Raw genomic sequence first — 17500 nt, forward strand, 5'->3', positions numbered from 1 at the left:
TGCATGATTTGGTAACAAATATCATTATGCTATGGCTATGGAAGGTATTTCAGGTGAGGTTTTAAAAGACGCTAGAAACACACAGATGCCATTGAGACCGTGTGCCAAGAGTCACATCTCTGTGTTTTGGGACCTGTTGAGTAGTTTTATGACAATTGTTAAAAAAAAGGGCCGAGATGAAAGGAGAAAAGAGGCATGAGAGAGAACTGATGGAGAGGTGAGAAGATGGAGAGACTCTCCAGAACGGAAAGGGAGAGGGATCAGCTGGTCTGAGTTTCAGCAACAGAAGCTGATTATTAATATCTGAGAAAGAGAGAATGGGAGAGAGAAAGAAAGAAAGAGAACACAGAAGTGGTCTGAGCCCGCAGCAAGAGTGGGGAGGGAGGGAGGGAGGGAGAGAGAGCAGGAGAGGGTGATGAAATAGGTAGGGTCTCTCCATTATGCTCACAGGCACTGTGTGTGTGTGTGTGTGTGTGTGTGTGGGTTTATGTATTCTTGTGTGGGTGTCAGAGCACAGAGCACGCTTTTATTTGTGGGGCCGATTTCAGTGTGCTGCACGTGTGTGTGTGTGTGTGTGTGTGTGTGTGTGTGTGTGTGTGTGTGTGTGTGTGTGTGTGTGTGTGTTGTGTGTGTGTGTGTGTGTGTAGGTGGGTGTGTGGTTTGCTGGATGATTAATGCTGAATTTACCTTTCCCCTTTATGAGTGCTTATAAATAATAATAAGGGCTGTCACATAGCAGAGCGTGCTGTTCAACGCCAGCTGCCTCCTTACTGGAACCCCCACTAAATCACACGCATGCAAGTCTGTGTGTGTGTGTGTGTGTGTGTGTGTGTGTGTGTGTGTGTGTGTGTGTGTGTGTGTGTGTGCGTGCGCGCGTACAGTTCTACCTTTGTTTGTATGTGTTTTTGTGTTATTTATTTATGTATAATTTATATCTGTATACATCTGTAGGCAATGTGTAGGTTGGTGTAGGCAATGTGTGTACTGTATGTGTTTTTAATGTGTGCGTGTGTGTGTGCATGTGCGTGTGCGTGTGTGTGTGTGTGTGTGTGTGTGTGTGTGTGTGTGTGTATGTGTGTGTATACGCAGATAGTTTGTGTTGGTGTGTATATTCACTGAGTGTAGTGAGAAGTCTTTATATGTGTGTGTGTTTATATGCCTTTTTGTGTGTGTGTGTGGTGTGATGCGGCGTCTGGTTTGTTTTAGAGGCGGTATGTGCAGGCCAGGTGTGTGTTACAGGGAGGTAATCTCCTACATCTGGCCGTTTATTAAAGATACACACAGATGCAGAGCTGAGATTAGCATGGCCTCTGCTCTAATCCATGTCATTTTCCACTTGTGCAAAGAGCACTAAGATTTCACACACACAATCTCTTGTGTGTGTAAAGGTGCACATTTCGTATATCTTTGTGATGCCCCTGTAGAAAACCATTTCTGGATAATGTACAAGTGGTTTGTGTTTGAGCTGTTTGGTTTGTGTGGAAACCGTCTCACAAAACACAAGAAAAACAACTGAAAGACATTTGGCGCATTAGTAGCTTTTTAAATGATGTCTCAGTTATATGTTGAGTGGTATTAAATGCAAGTAGCATGTGTGTGTGTACGTGCGTGTGCGCGGGTGCGCATTTGTGTGTGTGTGTGTGTGTGTGCACATGGCTGACCCATCTGTATTGAATCAGCAGTGTGTGCCTGTACAGGATCTCTTTCCTCTGTGTGTGTGTGTGTGTGTGTGTGTGTGTGTGTGTGTGTGTGTGTGTGTGTGTGTGTGTGTGTGTGTTGTGTGTGTTTGTTTGCAGAATATATGCTTCTTGGCAGAGAATATGAATCTCGTGTAGTCCATATGAGCTGCTAAAAATGCACAAACACACATTTTATTGTTTTCTGCGTTTGCAAAACCATGTTTATACGAAGATAAAATCTCAGTATGTGCCACACACGTATGTTCACACGCAAACACACACACGCACATGCAAAAGCTTGCAAATTCCCTACAGAGTTTGTTGTTGTATAGGTTTACAAAACCACTTATAAAGCAGAATACACTTGCTTTACATTAACTGCCCATTCATTAAAAATGATCCAACATGTACACACATGTGTGCACATATACACCCCCACACACACCCACTCACACACACACCCACTCACACGCGCACACGTGCACACGCACACACACACACACACACGCTTATACTCATGACTCATGCACATGATAACTTGCTTCCAAACACACAAGCCCCCATACACACAGGTATACACACAAACACACACACACTATTTGTCATTCTCTTTGGTTGGTTCTGTTTCAGACTAAACACAACGTTGAAATGAGTTCTTACTGTGATAATGGCAATGATGAAAGAAGCAATTGCACAAAACTGAGCACACAATTATGTCAAAGTCAAACTCATGCTCCAAGGGTGTGTGCCCCATAAATGATCCACATACAGCCCTGATCCACATATACCCCTGATTCACAACAAAGCATCCCATGGCCATCATTGCCCGTCTTTCTGGCCTGCATGATCTCTGCCCTGCATGATTGGACTTTTTCGGACAAACTCTTAACCTATATAATATTAGCGAAAATATCATTGCAAATGTATCCATTGCATGCTTTGTTGAGCCATAATTTACTGGATTAGCCTAATATGCAATGCGAATGCTGCCTGCTGTTCTGGTGTTGAAAAATGCAATGTTGGGTAGTAATTCCACAGTTAACATTCATACATTTTATGTGGTATGGTGAGCTCCACAGGCTAGTTGTCCAGATACCTGTTTTCTTTTCAGAAAGCATGCCAAGGAAGGACAAGAGGGATAGGTTAGTGTGGCCTTGGTGCCTTAAATGCCTGGGACATTTTTTTTTTTTTAATTTAATGGAGAATGGGTGGAAGTAAATTCTACACAAAATCACACGAACATCTGTTTCAGTCTGTTGTTAAACGATTGCTTGGGAGAGGTATTACCTACCAGTAGGACGATTGCCCAAGGCTTATGCCACACTGGAGTGACTCATAAACAGTTAAGTGAACGTTCTAGAATGGCCCAGTCAAAGCCATGATTAAAATCTCACTGAGAATCTGTGTCACTACAGTGCAGAACTGCCATCCTCATCAACCTAATAATCTATGTAAATTGTACCAAGATGAATGGAAAAAAACACTGCAAAACTATGTGCAAAGCTGGTACTGTCTCACTGGAAAAGACTTGAGGTTGTCATTGCAACAAAAGGGTTCTCTGACCAGTATGAATGGAAAGGGGAATGCAGGATATTTTAATTTTAAATGTATTTCTTTTTTATTTTGGTAGACTAATAGGGCGGTATAATAGAGCGTTTGAAAACTTTTGCAAGCCACTGTATATTGACCATAACACATCTGTCTCTCATCTAATGGCAGGGCTTATGTAACTCACCCGTAATGTGAACCAGTGTTGTTCGTGTGAAGTGGGATACTGACTAAAATACCGTTGTCCAATACTATACACTATTCAACTACTCACTTCACAGTGTATGTCTGTCTGTCTGTCTGTCTGTCTGTCTGTCTGTCATGTCTAGTGCATCTCACTGTCTTTACTCTGCTGGGCCTTTTATGTCTGTCTTGTGCTCTCTCTTGCTTTTTCGTAAACACACACACACACACACACACACACACACACACACACACAGACACACACTACAGTTCTAATCGTCTTTCTCTCTCTTTCTGCCCTCCTCCCTTTCCTCTCGCTCCAGCCTCTCCTGTCCCCCCCCTTGTCCCACTTCTGCTTGGGCTTCAGTGCTCAGTTCTCCTGCCGCCGCTGCCTCTGCCACCGCCACCGGGCCCAGCTTTGGCAGCCCGCGGCAGTCTAATCACCGGCCAGCTCCCAAAGCCTCTCTGGGGCTTCAGCCCAAAAAAGCCGCTCCAGAGGAGCCAAACAGCCGGCTCCCACGTCAGCAGCCATCCTGCCTGCCTGCCTGCCTGCCTCTCTGTCCTCTCTGTCCTCTCCCCTCAGCTGCAGCCTAAAGCAGTGCTGTTCACTCCCTTTCTAATGGAGCATGAAGCAGTGCTCCAGAGACATCTGTGAGACGTCTGCGAGACCAGACAGCATCTCGCCCGACATCACTCTGCTTCATCCTCCAGTGCTAAGCTCAGTGGGGAGAGACCATGGGAATGCCTCCTGTTAAAAGAAATGGATTCTGAGGGGGAGATGGGTTTTCTTTTTTTTTGTTTCGTTCTTTTTTTTCACTTTTCATTTCCTGCTTTGCGCTTTTAAAAAACTCCCAAATATCCGCTCCGCCGAGGCGGTGTGATTTCATTTGTTTTTTTTGCCAGATGGAAACTGTCATTGACTTGTCAATCAGTTGTCAGAGCGGCATGAGCGTTGTGTTTGGGGTACATTTCGAAAGTGTGAATGTAAGGAGATGGTGGTACACACACGCAGGCACGCAGGCACGCATTTGGGCAGGACGTGAACAGGAGGACCGTGGGTGAGGCTCGGCAGGCGTGATGATGGAGGAGGGTAAACAGACACAGTAAGAAGCCATGATGAAGAAGAACCAGAGAGAGACATCCATCTGTCAGACCCACGGTGGTAATGTGGTTCTCTGAAGATAACCCATCTCTCTCTGACTGTCTTTGTGTGTCTCACACACACACACACACACACACACACACACTCACCCTCACCCTCACACGTGCTTATTTCCCCATCTCTGCCGTCCCGTCTTCAAATCCTCCCTAGCTCTCTCCCTCTCACTGATTGCGACACTTTCCTACCGTTTGGCCAGAAAATATGAAATCCTATTGAATCATAAAAAGAGAGAGATGCATAGAGAGATAGGTAAAGAGAGGGGGGTGGGCGAGGGAGAGAGAAGGGTTGGTGAAAGGGGAGTGAGACGGAGCATAAGATAGGGAGCAGCAATGTGGCTTCTCCCTCTGTGATTTATGACACGTATGCCAATCCTGTCTGAGTGCTTTATTGTTTTTCCTGAAAAACGGTGACGGATGCAAATCATTTCAAAACAGGCAGCCCCTCCCCTCCTCTCCTCCCCTCTCTCTCATCCCCTCCTTTCCTTTCCTCTCCTCCCCTCTCTCTCATCCCCTCCTCTCCTCTTCTCCTCCTTCTCTCTGAAGCATTTTCAAGGACTTGGTTGTTCTCCTCCGTCCCTGCATGCTTGAATGCACTGTCTTTGCTTAAAAAAAACAGTCCTCTCCTAGGCTGTTCCCATGACATCAGGCAAAGACACAGAGAAGGGAAGGGGTATGCACTGCCAATGTATCAGTCGCAGAAATGAATTCACCAGCCCAAGCTGCCTTTAAAGTCTTCAATCCATTTTGTCAACATCTCTCTCTGTCTTTCTTTTTCTCTCTCTCTCTCTCTCTCTCTCTCTCTCTCTCTCTCTGTCCCAACATCTTTTTTCTTCTCTTTTACTTTGCTTATCTCTCACTTTCTGTCTCTCAGGCTGGTTCTATCTTTCTCACTCCTTCTGTTCCCTCCCTCTCTTTTTCTTCTTGCTCTCATTCCTCTCTTTCACTCATGTCCTCTCTCTCTCTCTCATGTCCTCTCTCTCTCTCCCTCTCTCTGCATTTCAGGATGTGTCCGTGACATTGTGTTTGACAGCTTCTGATTCCCTTGTCAACTGTGATTTGAGCATGGACACTTTACATACACACCTGTTAACTCACACACTCATACTGTGTGTGTGTGTGTATGTGTATCTGTGTGTGTTCGTTCATTAGAAACTTGATTGCCGCCCATCAAAGTCGAGCGTAGTGTGGCCAATCCATTTCTTCAATTTAGCTCCTGCTAATATGTGGAAGGAAATGAGAAGGACCCCAGATCAGCCCACTGCTGGTTTGAACAGGATCCCATGGAGTCTAGCACTCTCCCATGTGTCATATAGAGATGCTACGTTGAGGTGCCTTAGCCATGTGTTGAGAGCAAGTATCAGATTAAGCAGTGGGATGGTTATTTTCTTTACTGTGGAGCAAGTCGAGAAATATATCACAAGTCCTGAGAATCAGGTCAGGCTTGTGATTTGCTGCCAGACACACAGACACACAGACACACAGACACACAGACACACAGACACACAGACACACAGACACACAGACACACAGACACACAGACACACAGACACACAGACACACAGACACACAGACACACAGACACACAGACACACAGACACACAGACAAGGGAGTCACTGGCATTCAAAGCACAAGTTATAATTACTTCCGTGGTATAAACATATCTGCAGACTGAATGAACGTTACTCAATGTAACCATTACCCTTCACTATTGGTTGTATGGCAGTGGAATCAAATGCAAATAATATTATCAGTACAGTCATATAGTACTTTGTGGGGATGGGGGACGAACTGTCTTTGGTCATGCTTGCCCCCTCACTGCGTATTCTCAAAACTAATAGCATGGACTCTCCACACTAAGACTTGATTTGTGTGTAGTGAATGACCTTAACAGCCAGCCTTGGCTCCAAGAGGGATGGGTTCAGCGTCTCCCTCTGGGCCTGTGCTGTCCTGTAGCGTAATGGACTAGCACGGGAGTCGCCCTGTTCAATGACCCTTCATTAGTAGTATTAATCCCATATGAGTATGGTATTGATGTTTGTATTGATTACCTCGTTATGTGTGAGTGGAGGGCCGTCAAGTCTAGGGCGGAACAGCATGGGTCAGTCTTTTAGTGGTTATCAGCGGGCAGCAGACAAGAAAAATGGAGTGTGTGTGTGTGTGTGTGTGTGTGTGTGTGTGTGAGTGTCTGCCTGTGCGTACCCACAAGCCTCTGCAGTGAGGATGATGTACTAATAAACCACAAATTTAAATGTAGCATTTGGATATTGCGTTGTAAAGGGATGACTGTTTAGTAAAGCACTTGCTTTGCTTATCTGCTTTAATGCTATGCTTGCAAATGTCTCAGATGTGACTTAAAACAGTCATACACACACACACACACACACACACACACACACACACACAGAGTCATACCCACAATAACTGCTTTATGGTCACCGCTGCAAATACAATCACTTCAACAGGGCGAATGCTGCTGTTTTTCATCTAAAAGTGCATTTCACTCAAAAAGGCAAAAATAGCATCAACCTCATATCCATTGTGACTAGATGTTAGCAACAGAAACCAGTATTTTACACTGTGCAATATCAGTAATGCTTTTCTTCAACCCACCTTCATGAAACTGACATCATTTTGCCATGGCAGATACAATATCCTCATGATTTGTCAGGATATCTATAGTCTAAATCGTATGTCTTATTTATTAACTATAGCTGATGGTTCAAGTAAACTGTTTCTGAAAAATCTTGTTCTGATGATTTATGGCAGTAACTGTTGTAGGCAGGCTATTGATATTTCTACTGGGCATAATTTCAGCATGGACATGGCATGTTGTATTCTGTGTGGTGCATGTTTTTGTTAGTTTATTTGTTTGTTTATGTATTCGTTTGCTGTGTGTGTGTGTGTGTGTGTATGTGTGAGAGAGAGGTTGTGTTGGTGTATTTTAAGTCTCCATTGGGGTAGAGTAAGCTTATTTTGCATCAGTTATCTTTTGTCATCGCTATAACCAAATCTGCATTGCAATTGTGTTTATATTCTCAAGTGTACAGGTGTGCTCATTTACACACACAACGTGATGTTTCTGTCCTTCACTTTCACTTTATTTGTCATAATTTGTCCTCACAACAGGACCTCATCATGCTTTGCTAGGTTCTGTCGGATATTCTTAGCTCTGTGTGTGTGTGTGTGTGTGTGTGTGTGTGTGTGTGTGTGTGTGTGTGTGTGTGTGTGTGTGTGTGTGTGTGTGTGTGTGTGTGTGTGTGTGTGTGTGTGCGCGCGCGCCATCCTTTGTCCTTGCCACAGCTTCGTCATGCTCTGTAAGGTTAAAGCATGCTCTGTATGGTGTGGGGCACGCTGTGATCTCTCTCTGTGTGTCTCCTCCTGCAGCTGGTTGCAGTCTTTGAGGAGCAGGAGGTCCAGCAGAGGGCGGCGGTGAGCCCAGGGGGCAGCCTGGTGTCCAGCAGCTCCAGCTCCCCGAACCCCTCCGACCCGGAGCTCCGCGCTCTCATGCCCGCCAGCGGCAGCGAAATTGAAGTGACCAGCTCCTCCCTGAAGTCCAGTATGTATCTCCATCACAGGCCTCTTAATCCTCACAGTCACACTCACTCACTCACTCACTCACTCACCGCCACACTCACTCACTCACCGTCACACTCGCACTGTTATTTCATCTCAGGTTGTTTAGATATATAAATGATTGTGTTCATGGAACAGTACTGAACAAACATCCTTCTTTACTTTATACTGCATTTCTCCTTGCGAATTAAACCTCGAGGACTCCCATGAGTTATATATACAGTGCATTTGGAAAGTTTTTCTCATCAATCTACACACAATATTCCACAATAACAAAGCAAAAGCAGATTTTTGGAGTGTCTTTTATTTTAATAAATCAAGAAAACCTAAAGTCTTCTTGGGAATGATCCTACAAGTTTGGCTCACCTTTCTTCTGGAGGTTTTTCCTATTCTGCTTCAGATTTGTTTAAGCTCAGCCAGGTTGGATGGTTTCTTGGCGGGTTGTTGTCTTGTTGAAATGTAAACCTTTGCCCCAGCCTGAGACCTTCAGCACTCTGGAAATTGTTCCAATTCAGAATTTTCTGCATCCATCTTTTACTTTTGCTTCTTAAGGCCAGATTGGTGGAGTGCTGCACTTATGGTTGTCCTTCTGTGAGATTCTCCCATCTCCCTACTGTTCTCCCATCTCCACGAAGGAACTCTGGACCTCATTGGTCAAGGCCCTTTGTCCCCGATAGCTCTGTTTGGCTGGGCAGCCAGATCTAGGAAGACTGGTGGTGGTTCCAAACCTTTAATTATTAAAGATGTATTATAGTTATTTTTAATTGAAACCTTTTTTTTTTTTTATTTCTTCTTTCATATCCAGTCCTCTCCAAGGTAGACAGTAGAGAAGCGAGTGTATGCGGATGCAGGGTTTTGTTCTTTGTGTGTGTGCGGGTGTGCGTCTGTGTGTGTGTGTGCGCGTGCCTGCGTGCGTGCGTGTGTGCGTGTGTGTGTGAAATGAGCTGGTGATGGTGAGGTTGCGGTCATGAGCGGTCAGTGGTGGTCCCTGGTGTCTGTTTTGCCTTTCTGGCGCTCAGGGCTGATTAAACAAACACTACGTTTCCCAGATGCCCCGGCACGGGCCATCGACGGCAATCTGAGCTCACAGCCATGGTTTGCCAGAATGCAGAAAACAGCTGTGGTTCTCACAGTAGTGTGTGAGTCTCACTCTTTACCCGTGTGTGTGTGTGTGTGTGTGTGTGTGTGTGTGTGTGTGTGTGTGTGTGTGTGTGTGTGTGTGTGTGTGTGTGTGTGTGTGTGTGTGTGTGTGTGTGTTTGTATGTATGTGGGCATGCATATGTGTGTGGTTGCATCACAGGGACAGGTGTCCGTGCCTGCTCATAGACAAAGCCCACATGTGGAGACAATACGATATGTGTGTGTGTGTGTGTGTGTGACTAAAATGAATTCCCACGTCTGAACATATGGTAAAACTAATGCAGTTTACAGAGAGAGAGAATTTGAGGAAGCTCTTGAATTGCTGCAAGGCGGTATTTGCCTAGTTGTGATCTCATCTACAGTAACTGTGTGTGTGTGTGTGTGTGTGTGTGCGTACATGTGTGTGTGTCTTTGGCATGCGTGCATGTGTGTGTGTCTTTGGCATGCGTGCATGTGTGTGTGTCTTTGGCATGCGTGCATGTGTGTGTGTCTTTGGCGTGCGGATCTGAGCCACTGGCCCCTGAAAGGCCACTTCCTTGCCCCCTTTAACATAATGAGCTGAAGAGCGGCATCCTTTAGATCAGCCCTCATTCAGAGCAGCTGTGCAGCTCTAAGCTTATCTCTTTAAGGCGTGACTGACAGCCTGTCGCCTGTCAATCAATCACTCACTCACTTAATCATACCCTCCATCCCTCTTTCTCCCTTCCCCTGTGCCGGTCCCTCTCTACCCTCTTCGGGGGCTGTGACCCAGAGTGGCATCCCATTTTAGACTTTAGATTTCGGGGTGACCCAGAACACCCAGCCCCACCCCCTGCGGCACCACCTGCCCACCAGGCCCCATGCGGGTGCCACTCTGCCCTCTGCACCCCAGAGATCCACCCTGCCCGCCTCCACCTAAACAAGCAGGGCTACAGGCGTGGTCGAGCCACTCATTGGGGTTAAAGCGTGGATGACCCACTTTGAGTGTTTTTTTTGTTTTTTTAAACGCAGATGTTGGAGATGTTAAGCGCCTTTTCAAAGGCATGCAAATGCACATAAACTCTATTACTCATCACCCTCCTCTCGCTGTCTGATGTGTGCGCACAGAAAAATCCACACTCTTGCTGTATTTCTTGTCTTTTCACTTTCCGGAAACATACAGTCTCACTCTCTCATGCAGCGCCTACTCATCTCCCTGTACGCACATTACAGATGACTCTCTCTAATGTATGCATGCACACATGCATACACTCTCTTTCTGAAATGATGGCACCCTCTGATATGCATCCAGACACACACACACACTCTTTCTCCCACACTTCCCTATGCAACTTCTCTCAACCCTTTTCCCACTCACATCCCCCTTCCATCCCCCCTCCCCCTCCCCCCTAGTAACTGGATTACCAGTGCTAGTCAAGCAGGAGCCAGCTGAGCGTGAAGCCCCATTTAAATGGCCGCTTCTTTAAACCAGCTCTTCCCCCCTCGTCTCTGCATGGCCCTTCTCCCCGGGATAATTCAGTTAGCCGCTGACCTCCAGGAGCACCTTTCCCTGGAGCGAGACTGATTCAATAAGGGCCCCCTTTGTGGCGTCCACAACACCCAGCGTCCAAATTAGAAGTGCACACACACTCACACTCACACACACACACACACACACACACACACACACACACACACACAGTGAATGTGGCCCTGTCCAGGCAGTAGCCACTCCTGGCCCGGTGTATCACAGCAGCCTTAAGCGCATTGGGCACGGTCGCCTTTGTTGTGGCGTGAAATGAATGTCTGATGGAGTATTTATGAACGGCGTGGTCGTATCGAGTGCAGCTGACGCCACTGCTCACCCCTGGTCTGTAATAGTATTGTGAGCAGGCGCAAGTGATTGAGCACACACAAACATCTGCTTAGCCTTGGGTATAAATGTTGCGTGCGTGCGTGTGTGTGTGTGTGTGTGTGTGTGTGTGTGTGTGTGTGTGTGTGTGTGTGTGTGTGTGTGTGTGTGTGTGTGTGTGTGTGTGTGTGTGTGTGTGTGTGTGTGTGTGTGTGTGTGTGTGTGTGTGTGTGCATGCCGGAGGGTCACTCAGGGACAGGTGTTTCGTCTCAGCATGTCTGATGTTTGTGTGTGTGTGCGTGTCTGTGTTTGAATTTGGCCCCCTACTAGGGGACAGTTGTATAGTCCTAATATGTCTGTCATGTCAAGTGAGTCTCATGAAGTCCGAATGTGTGTGTGTGTCTCTGTTTCTGCATGTGATCTAACCACAAAAGGACAGGTGGGTGTTCCGACAGCGTCTGATCTCAGCAAATACCACCTGCTGCTCCGCCAGCTGGCCTGGGATCAGCGCAGGACTGTATGTGTCAGCTAGCAAACACAGCAGTAACACCAAGGCTCCATTTCAGAAACCTTAGCCTGGAAGAACCAGTATATGCACTGATTGCCAGCAGTTTCCATCCCAACTGTAACCTCAGCTCCTAAAAACGACTGCGCCTCCAGGAATTCCCTTAATAGCTCACCTCTCCCTTGTCCTAATCCCAAGCTAAACATTTTATGAGCAGAGCATGCACAGCATACACTCTGATGTTGAGCCGAAGCCCTTGTGTTCAGCGGGTCCTTTAGTTGGTACCCCCTTCATCTTTTTCCCCACTAATCTTTTCCATATTCACTTTACTGCCTACATTCCTGCCGTCAATAAAAGGCACGTTTAAGTGAGTTGGCGTGGCCGCAATACCTCCTGCTTTCCCCAACCAAGCTCTAAGTGTGTTAGCATAGCACCACTTTCATTGGAGGCAAGGTAATATTTTTTACCTCAGGTGGCCTCTTTGAAATACCACAGCCACTGTTCATTTTGTTGAGCAAGAGACAAAAAGCTACCCACACACCTTATTTAGTACATTACGCACAGTTTTGTTGCGAGTTGCCTTGCGTGCAAAGCTAAAGTCAGAAAAAAAGTCATAATGCAGTCATAATTGGCTAACCGGCCAAGGTGTAAGAGCTGTAATGGTTAGTTTAATTACAAACTCTAAATCTCCAGCTCTTAAGCTCCTAAGCTCCTGCTCCAACACTACGCACTACGCACAAATCTGGATATTTAGAATTAGACTGAGACACAAGGGCCAGAGCTTTCTATCTAATATACTCAACGTAACTAGAAGTACTCTTATGGCTACTCCAAGCAGCTGCAGCTAGCTAGATGTACCAGTAGTTGGAGTAGCATTAGCAGCAGTGGTACCCATAGAATTGGCAGCTATAGCAACCCCATCCCTCATAGCAACTGCATTAGCTGACTGAGTGGGAGCCTGGCCAGTCTGGGGTGATGGAGCCCCTGTGAGGCGCAGTGGGATGATTAGAGCCGCATCGATTCCCCGACCTGCTCTCACCCATCACCAAGACTCCCATCCTCCTTTCTGTCGCTGCCAGCAGGAGAGACTCGCTCTTCATCCCCAACTCCCATGGGTACCTGCTGCAGGCAGAGGAGGAGGAGGAGGAGGAGGAGGCTGGGATTGATCAGGAAGAGGGATGAGGGAAGAAGGGAAGAGCCAGTCACTCTGGTGTTCTGTCTCTGTAACCACATGTAGAACAAGATGCACTCGGGCACATTATACAGAGGCTCAAATAAGAGAGACACACACACACACACACACACACACACACACACACACACACAGACACACACACTGGCAGAGACACTGAAAACAGAGACTATGATTTTTGCACAAGTAAAGGTGCCTTTGTGTGTGGACACACAGACACACACATTGCCAATGGAATCCACAAGATCATTTCCTGACCGTTTTATCACACAGAGACACACAATCCTCCTTCTCTTTCCCACTGAATCCTCGTCTGTCTGTGCTTTCCTCTTCCTGTCATGGGGCTGTCATGGGGCTAGCGCTTGCTTAGCAGATTGGATGAATTAGCAGAACTGTAGCGAGAAAAGTAATGACTCATGACCCACGGAATCTGTTCACTTGACCCTCCTTGGACTGCGCTGTCCTTCCATGACCCTCCTCAGGGGTCAGGGGTCAAGAGGATTCACCCCGCTGTGTTCCATCAGCTGACCTGTGGAGGGCCACTTGATGGCGTTTTCCCAGGATGCACTGGACCGGCTGAAGCAGGGAAGTTTGATAAAGGGCCTTTGCCTAACCGCGGTTAACCTCCTACGCTGGTGGTCTGAGTGCTGGGTCTTTACACACACACACACACACACACACACACACACACACACACACACACAAACGCTCAAAGAGTGAACACACCAGTGCACACTCTCCATTTACTCCAAAGCCTGGGAAAGTAAAATATAAAGAGCTCATTCATGCTCATTCATGCATCCAATTGCAGTGCAGTGCTGATGTGGGGTCTGTGATGAATGGCTAGTTGGTGTATATGTGTATATGTACCCATATATATGTTTGCAATTTTTGTTTTACATACAGAGTATCAGGTAGGTCCACAGCAGAGTCTTTGTGAGCCACAGGAATAGTATTTTATGTCCTCTGGCAGAGCAGAGACTCTGCGTTTCTTAAGACACTATGCAATTATAGAAACCTGAAGAAAAGGGAAAACATGCTGTTTATATTTAGAATGTATTGCTTTTCAGGGAACTTGCGCACTATGCAATATAGACCAGCTCTCACTGCCAAAGACCCGCCCAGAACAGAGCCGGAATGGACACAGGCAGACAGACAGACAGACACATTCCGGCGTCTCTGGTGCTCGGTTGAGGTCACGGCCTGGAGTCAAAACCTTGAGTGCTGTAGGTCCTTTTGGAAAGATGGTCATTTAGTTTTTTGGATGACCCTTCATTAAACTGGGCCCGTCTCGTTTCTATATGGGGAAACCTGTCCACACCCACGGTCGGTGAGCTCACTCTGGGTGGTTGTGAAGTAAGGTGACGAGTCAATTACCAAAACATGCTGTGCATATGCAGAGAAGCATGTCGTTGATACCATCTCTCTCTCTCTAGTGTAAGAGATACTTTTTGCATTGGTGTATTTTGCTGCTATGTTTTTACAATCCCATAGAAATATTGTGTAGCACCCGAGTTGAGATCCCTGTAGAAGTTTCCAGACGTAAACGTGCCGTCCAGAGTTCCAGGGCGAGGCTGCTACTGGTACGGATGTCTCCCTGGCACCAGCACCAGCAGCACCAGGTTGCTTAGGCTGATGCTTCTGTTTGTTTAAATGAGTTTGAGTGAGGGCTGTGAATGACCTCTTCCTTAACCCCGTGCACCTGAAAATGAACAGTATTGCCTAACACTGGCAACGAAAGTGTAAACACAGTTGATGGAATTCCTTCAGACCTTATCCAGACTCCCTCCGAGACTGGTCACTATGCATCATCCTGCCTGTATATTTAGCCATGAAACACCCAGACTCCTTTAAAACTTGTAGGGGTTTGTGTAAGGTGTTGAGACCTGTGATTATAGAGTGATGCCTTAGAGCCTTCGGGTTGGTGTTTCTCCTGGGCGTTGTAGTTCCACGGTGGCCTTAGTGACGGAGAGGGACAGGTGTGGTCGAGAGGGTGGAGAAGGAACATTGGGTGTTTTTGTCCTCAGTGCTCCTTGGAAATCGCTGGCCAGAAGGACCTTCCCTCTGGGTCATGCCTTGCAACTCTTTACTCTGAAATTCATAATCACAATTTCCATGCACTCTACCACAGATGCAAAGTTCAGTTGGTCTGCTTGGCCTACCGACAGACACCTTCACTCAACTCTGCTTTGTCCAAGATGGCTGAAGGCAGCGTTACATAATACTTTCTAAAAGATGACTTAACACCTTAACTTTGTCGCATAGAACTTTTGATCCCTTGTCTCACTGGCCTTTCTAGCGAACAAGTCCACTCGGTGACGCCCTGATGATGGATCACCGCAAATAAGCTCCCTCTGTGAGCTCAATACATCGATGATGGCTGAAGCAAATGCACGAAACGATGGGGAAAAAACATCCCAGTTCCAATCTCCCCTCATTAGGGCCTGAGTGAATTTGTGCCCGTGAGTGCCTGGCCACCCGTCGATAAGTCTGTGTGATTGATTTGAGGGAAGATTTGAATGTAGATGGGTAGTGATAGGATTGATTACGAGATTGTTTTTGTGTGTGTGTGTGCGCGTGTGTGGCAAGTCAACACCACGTGTGTGTCCTTGAGTTTAAGCGTTGAATCATGAGTTTGTGTGTGATATTTCCTAGCGTGATGAGGTTTCTCTCTCTCGTTCTCTTTCTTTCCCTCCCTCTCTCTTGAGTTAGTGTGTGGTGTTTGCTAATGTGGTGATGTTTTCTCAGATTCTTTGGGAGGTGGAAGGTTTTAACAAAACAGGCTCAGATGTGTGAGCTCACCTCCACACTCCAAGAGTGAACAGAGCAGAGCGAAGCGAAAGCTTCAGCAGCTCCACTGAAGGCAAAAAAGCGAGAGGGGCAAACTGCAGCACCAGCACTAAGACCTTCCGCACAAAGACCCATCTCGACCCCCCTCTCTGGAAAGAGCGATAATGTGCTTTTCCACTGCCGGAACCCACGGCCCTTTTAGGGGGGCTGGCACCTTTTGGCAGTTTTTCACTACTGGAACCGCCCCCGTTTCAAGGCTATTTGTTGGAGGTGAAATAAATACCTTCTCCGGGGTTGGTACTTGTGTGTGTCCTTGAAACTGCCGAGTGGTGCTTGCCATGATGAGTGGAAGACCACAACAACAAGCATTATTTTTAAAACCAGCAAGATTTACCAGAGGTTATGCGGTAAATACAGCAACATAAATTAGAGCTTTCGTAGTAAGCTTGTTAAGGTTACAGTCACTTAATGAACACAAGCCAAACCTCAGCTGAAATATAGACTTTAATTAATCATGGTGGTGCTTGTATATTCATTTATCAAGTCATTTCAGCTGCCACAAAGCCATTTAATCAAGTATTAGCAACTTTATAGCAAAATTCAACTTTCGACTCGACCTTGCAGTAACCCTAACGTTATCTAGAAAATCTATGGTAAGTGTTGTGAGTCCCTACAGTGGAAACGCACCTATATACTTTCCTTCCCTTCTTTTCACTCCCTTCTTCCCACTCCATCTCTCCCTCTCTCTCTTTCTCTCTGAAGACACCCTAAATCTAGCCAGCCTTCCCTCTCTCTATCTCTAGACACAAGTGGCTCTCTTCTCTCTCTCTCTCTCTCTCTCTCTCTCTCTCTCTTTCTTTCATTCTCTCCCTCTCTCTCTCTCTTTCCCTCTCTGATGCTGTCCCTTCTTCAGTCTGATCAGTCAACTGGCCCTCTCAGCACACTCTCTCTGCCCTCTCTGATTAAAGGAACCCACTCTCTCCCAGTATATAGATTATCCCTTAACGTCTACTTAAGGGGCTTTACTCTCATATCAGTCTATTTCAAGCAGGGCGGTTTGAGGTATTTGGAATGCTTCAGATCTATTTTTTAAATGTACTTTTCCACTAGCGAGATATTCTCACATTCCCATTTTAATTTTCTTTTGTTGTATTTTTAGTGACTCCCCTGGGGTGCTTCGACTAACACATACTGCGAGGGAATATTGCATAGAGCCTAATAGCTTCTTCTCTCCACACTTACTCAGTGCAGTGCAATCTCTGCTGAATCTTATTTAATAAGATTGTGGTGATCAATAACAAATGAATGTTGGCTACACTCAATTAGGGTGAAGGCATAAGATTTGGCGTTGGGTTACAGCAGGAGAGATTAGAAGTGAGGGAGAGATGTGTTGTTTGATTGCAGTGTATTTTTTTGGAAAGGAGTTATCCTGGTATTTAGATCATGTTCAACACAACACATGGATACACACACACACACACACACACACACACACACTTGAGTGCATAGATACTTGCACATACGTTGTCTTTTCATTCATTGCAAACAACAACATATTTTATCAAGCTTTAATTTCCCTCAGTCTAACTCAAGGCCATAATGGAGCCAGTGAGAGTGTGTGTGAGTGCGTGTCAAGTAAGACAAGGTCAGGACCCATACTTTAAGAGCAGGCTGACCAGAGGTGACAGCTTAACACCCCAAAACTTTCACTCTCTCTCTGCGGCTGGTGGGAAGCAGGCCTAGGCCTCTTGAAAGTGTCTCTCAAGCTGGATTTCTGCCCCTTCAATCATATGAATGCAGACATCCTTCTCTTGAGCTTACACGCATAAGCTGGAAGAGGCTTGATTGATTTATTGATTGATTGTGTGTGTGTGTTATGGTTTTTACTAAGGTGAATCAGCAAAGCATTTATTAACAG

At 46.2% G+C, this 17500-nt stretch overlaps 1 protein-coding gene across 1 annotated transcript in view; it reads left to right on the forward strand.

Annotated features, from left to right (window-relative positions):
* The window catches only part of pard3ba (par-3 family cell polarity regulator beta a), a gene marked incomplete at both ends in the record, with an annotated part of 148337 nt that overhangs the window by 25751 nt on the left and 105086 nt on the right, over positions 1–17500 (forward strand). Inside the window, one exon of the mRNA XM_080834162.1 lies at positions 7957–8128. Coding sequence (XP_080690288.1) covers positions 7957–8128 — 172 coding nt within the window. The remainder of the gene's footprint in view (positions 1–7956; positions 8129–17500) is intronic.

Source organism: Sprattus sprattus (genome assembly GCF_963457725.1).
Source record: "Sprattus sprattus genome assembly, chromosome: 3".
NCBI classification, from domain to species: Eukaryota; Metazoa; Chordata; class Actinopteri; order Clupeiformes; family Clupeidae; genus Sprattus; species Sprattus sprattus.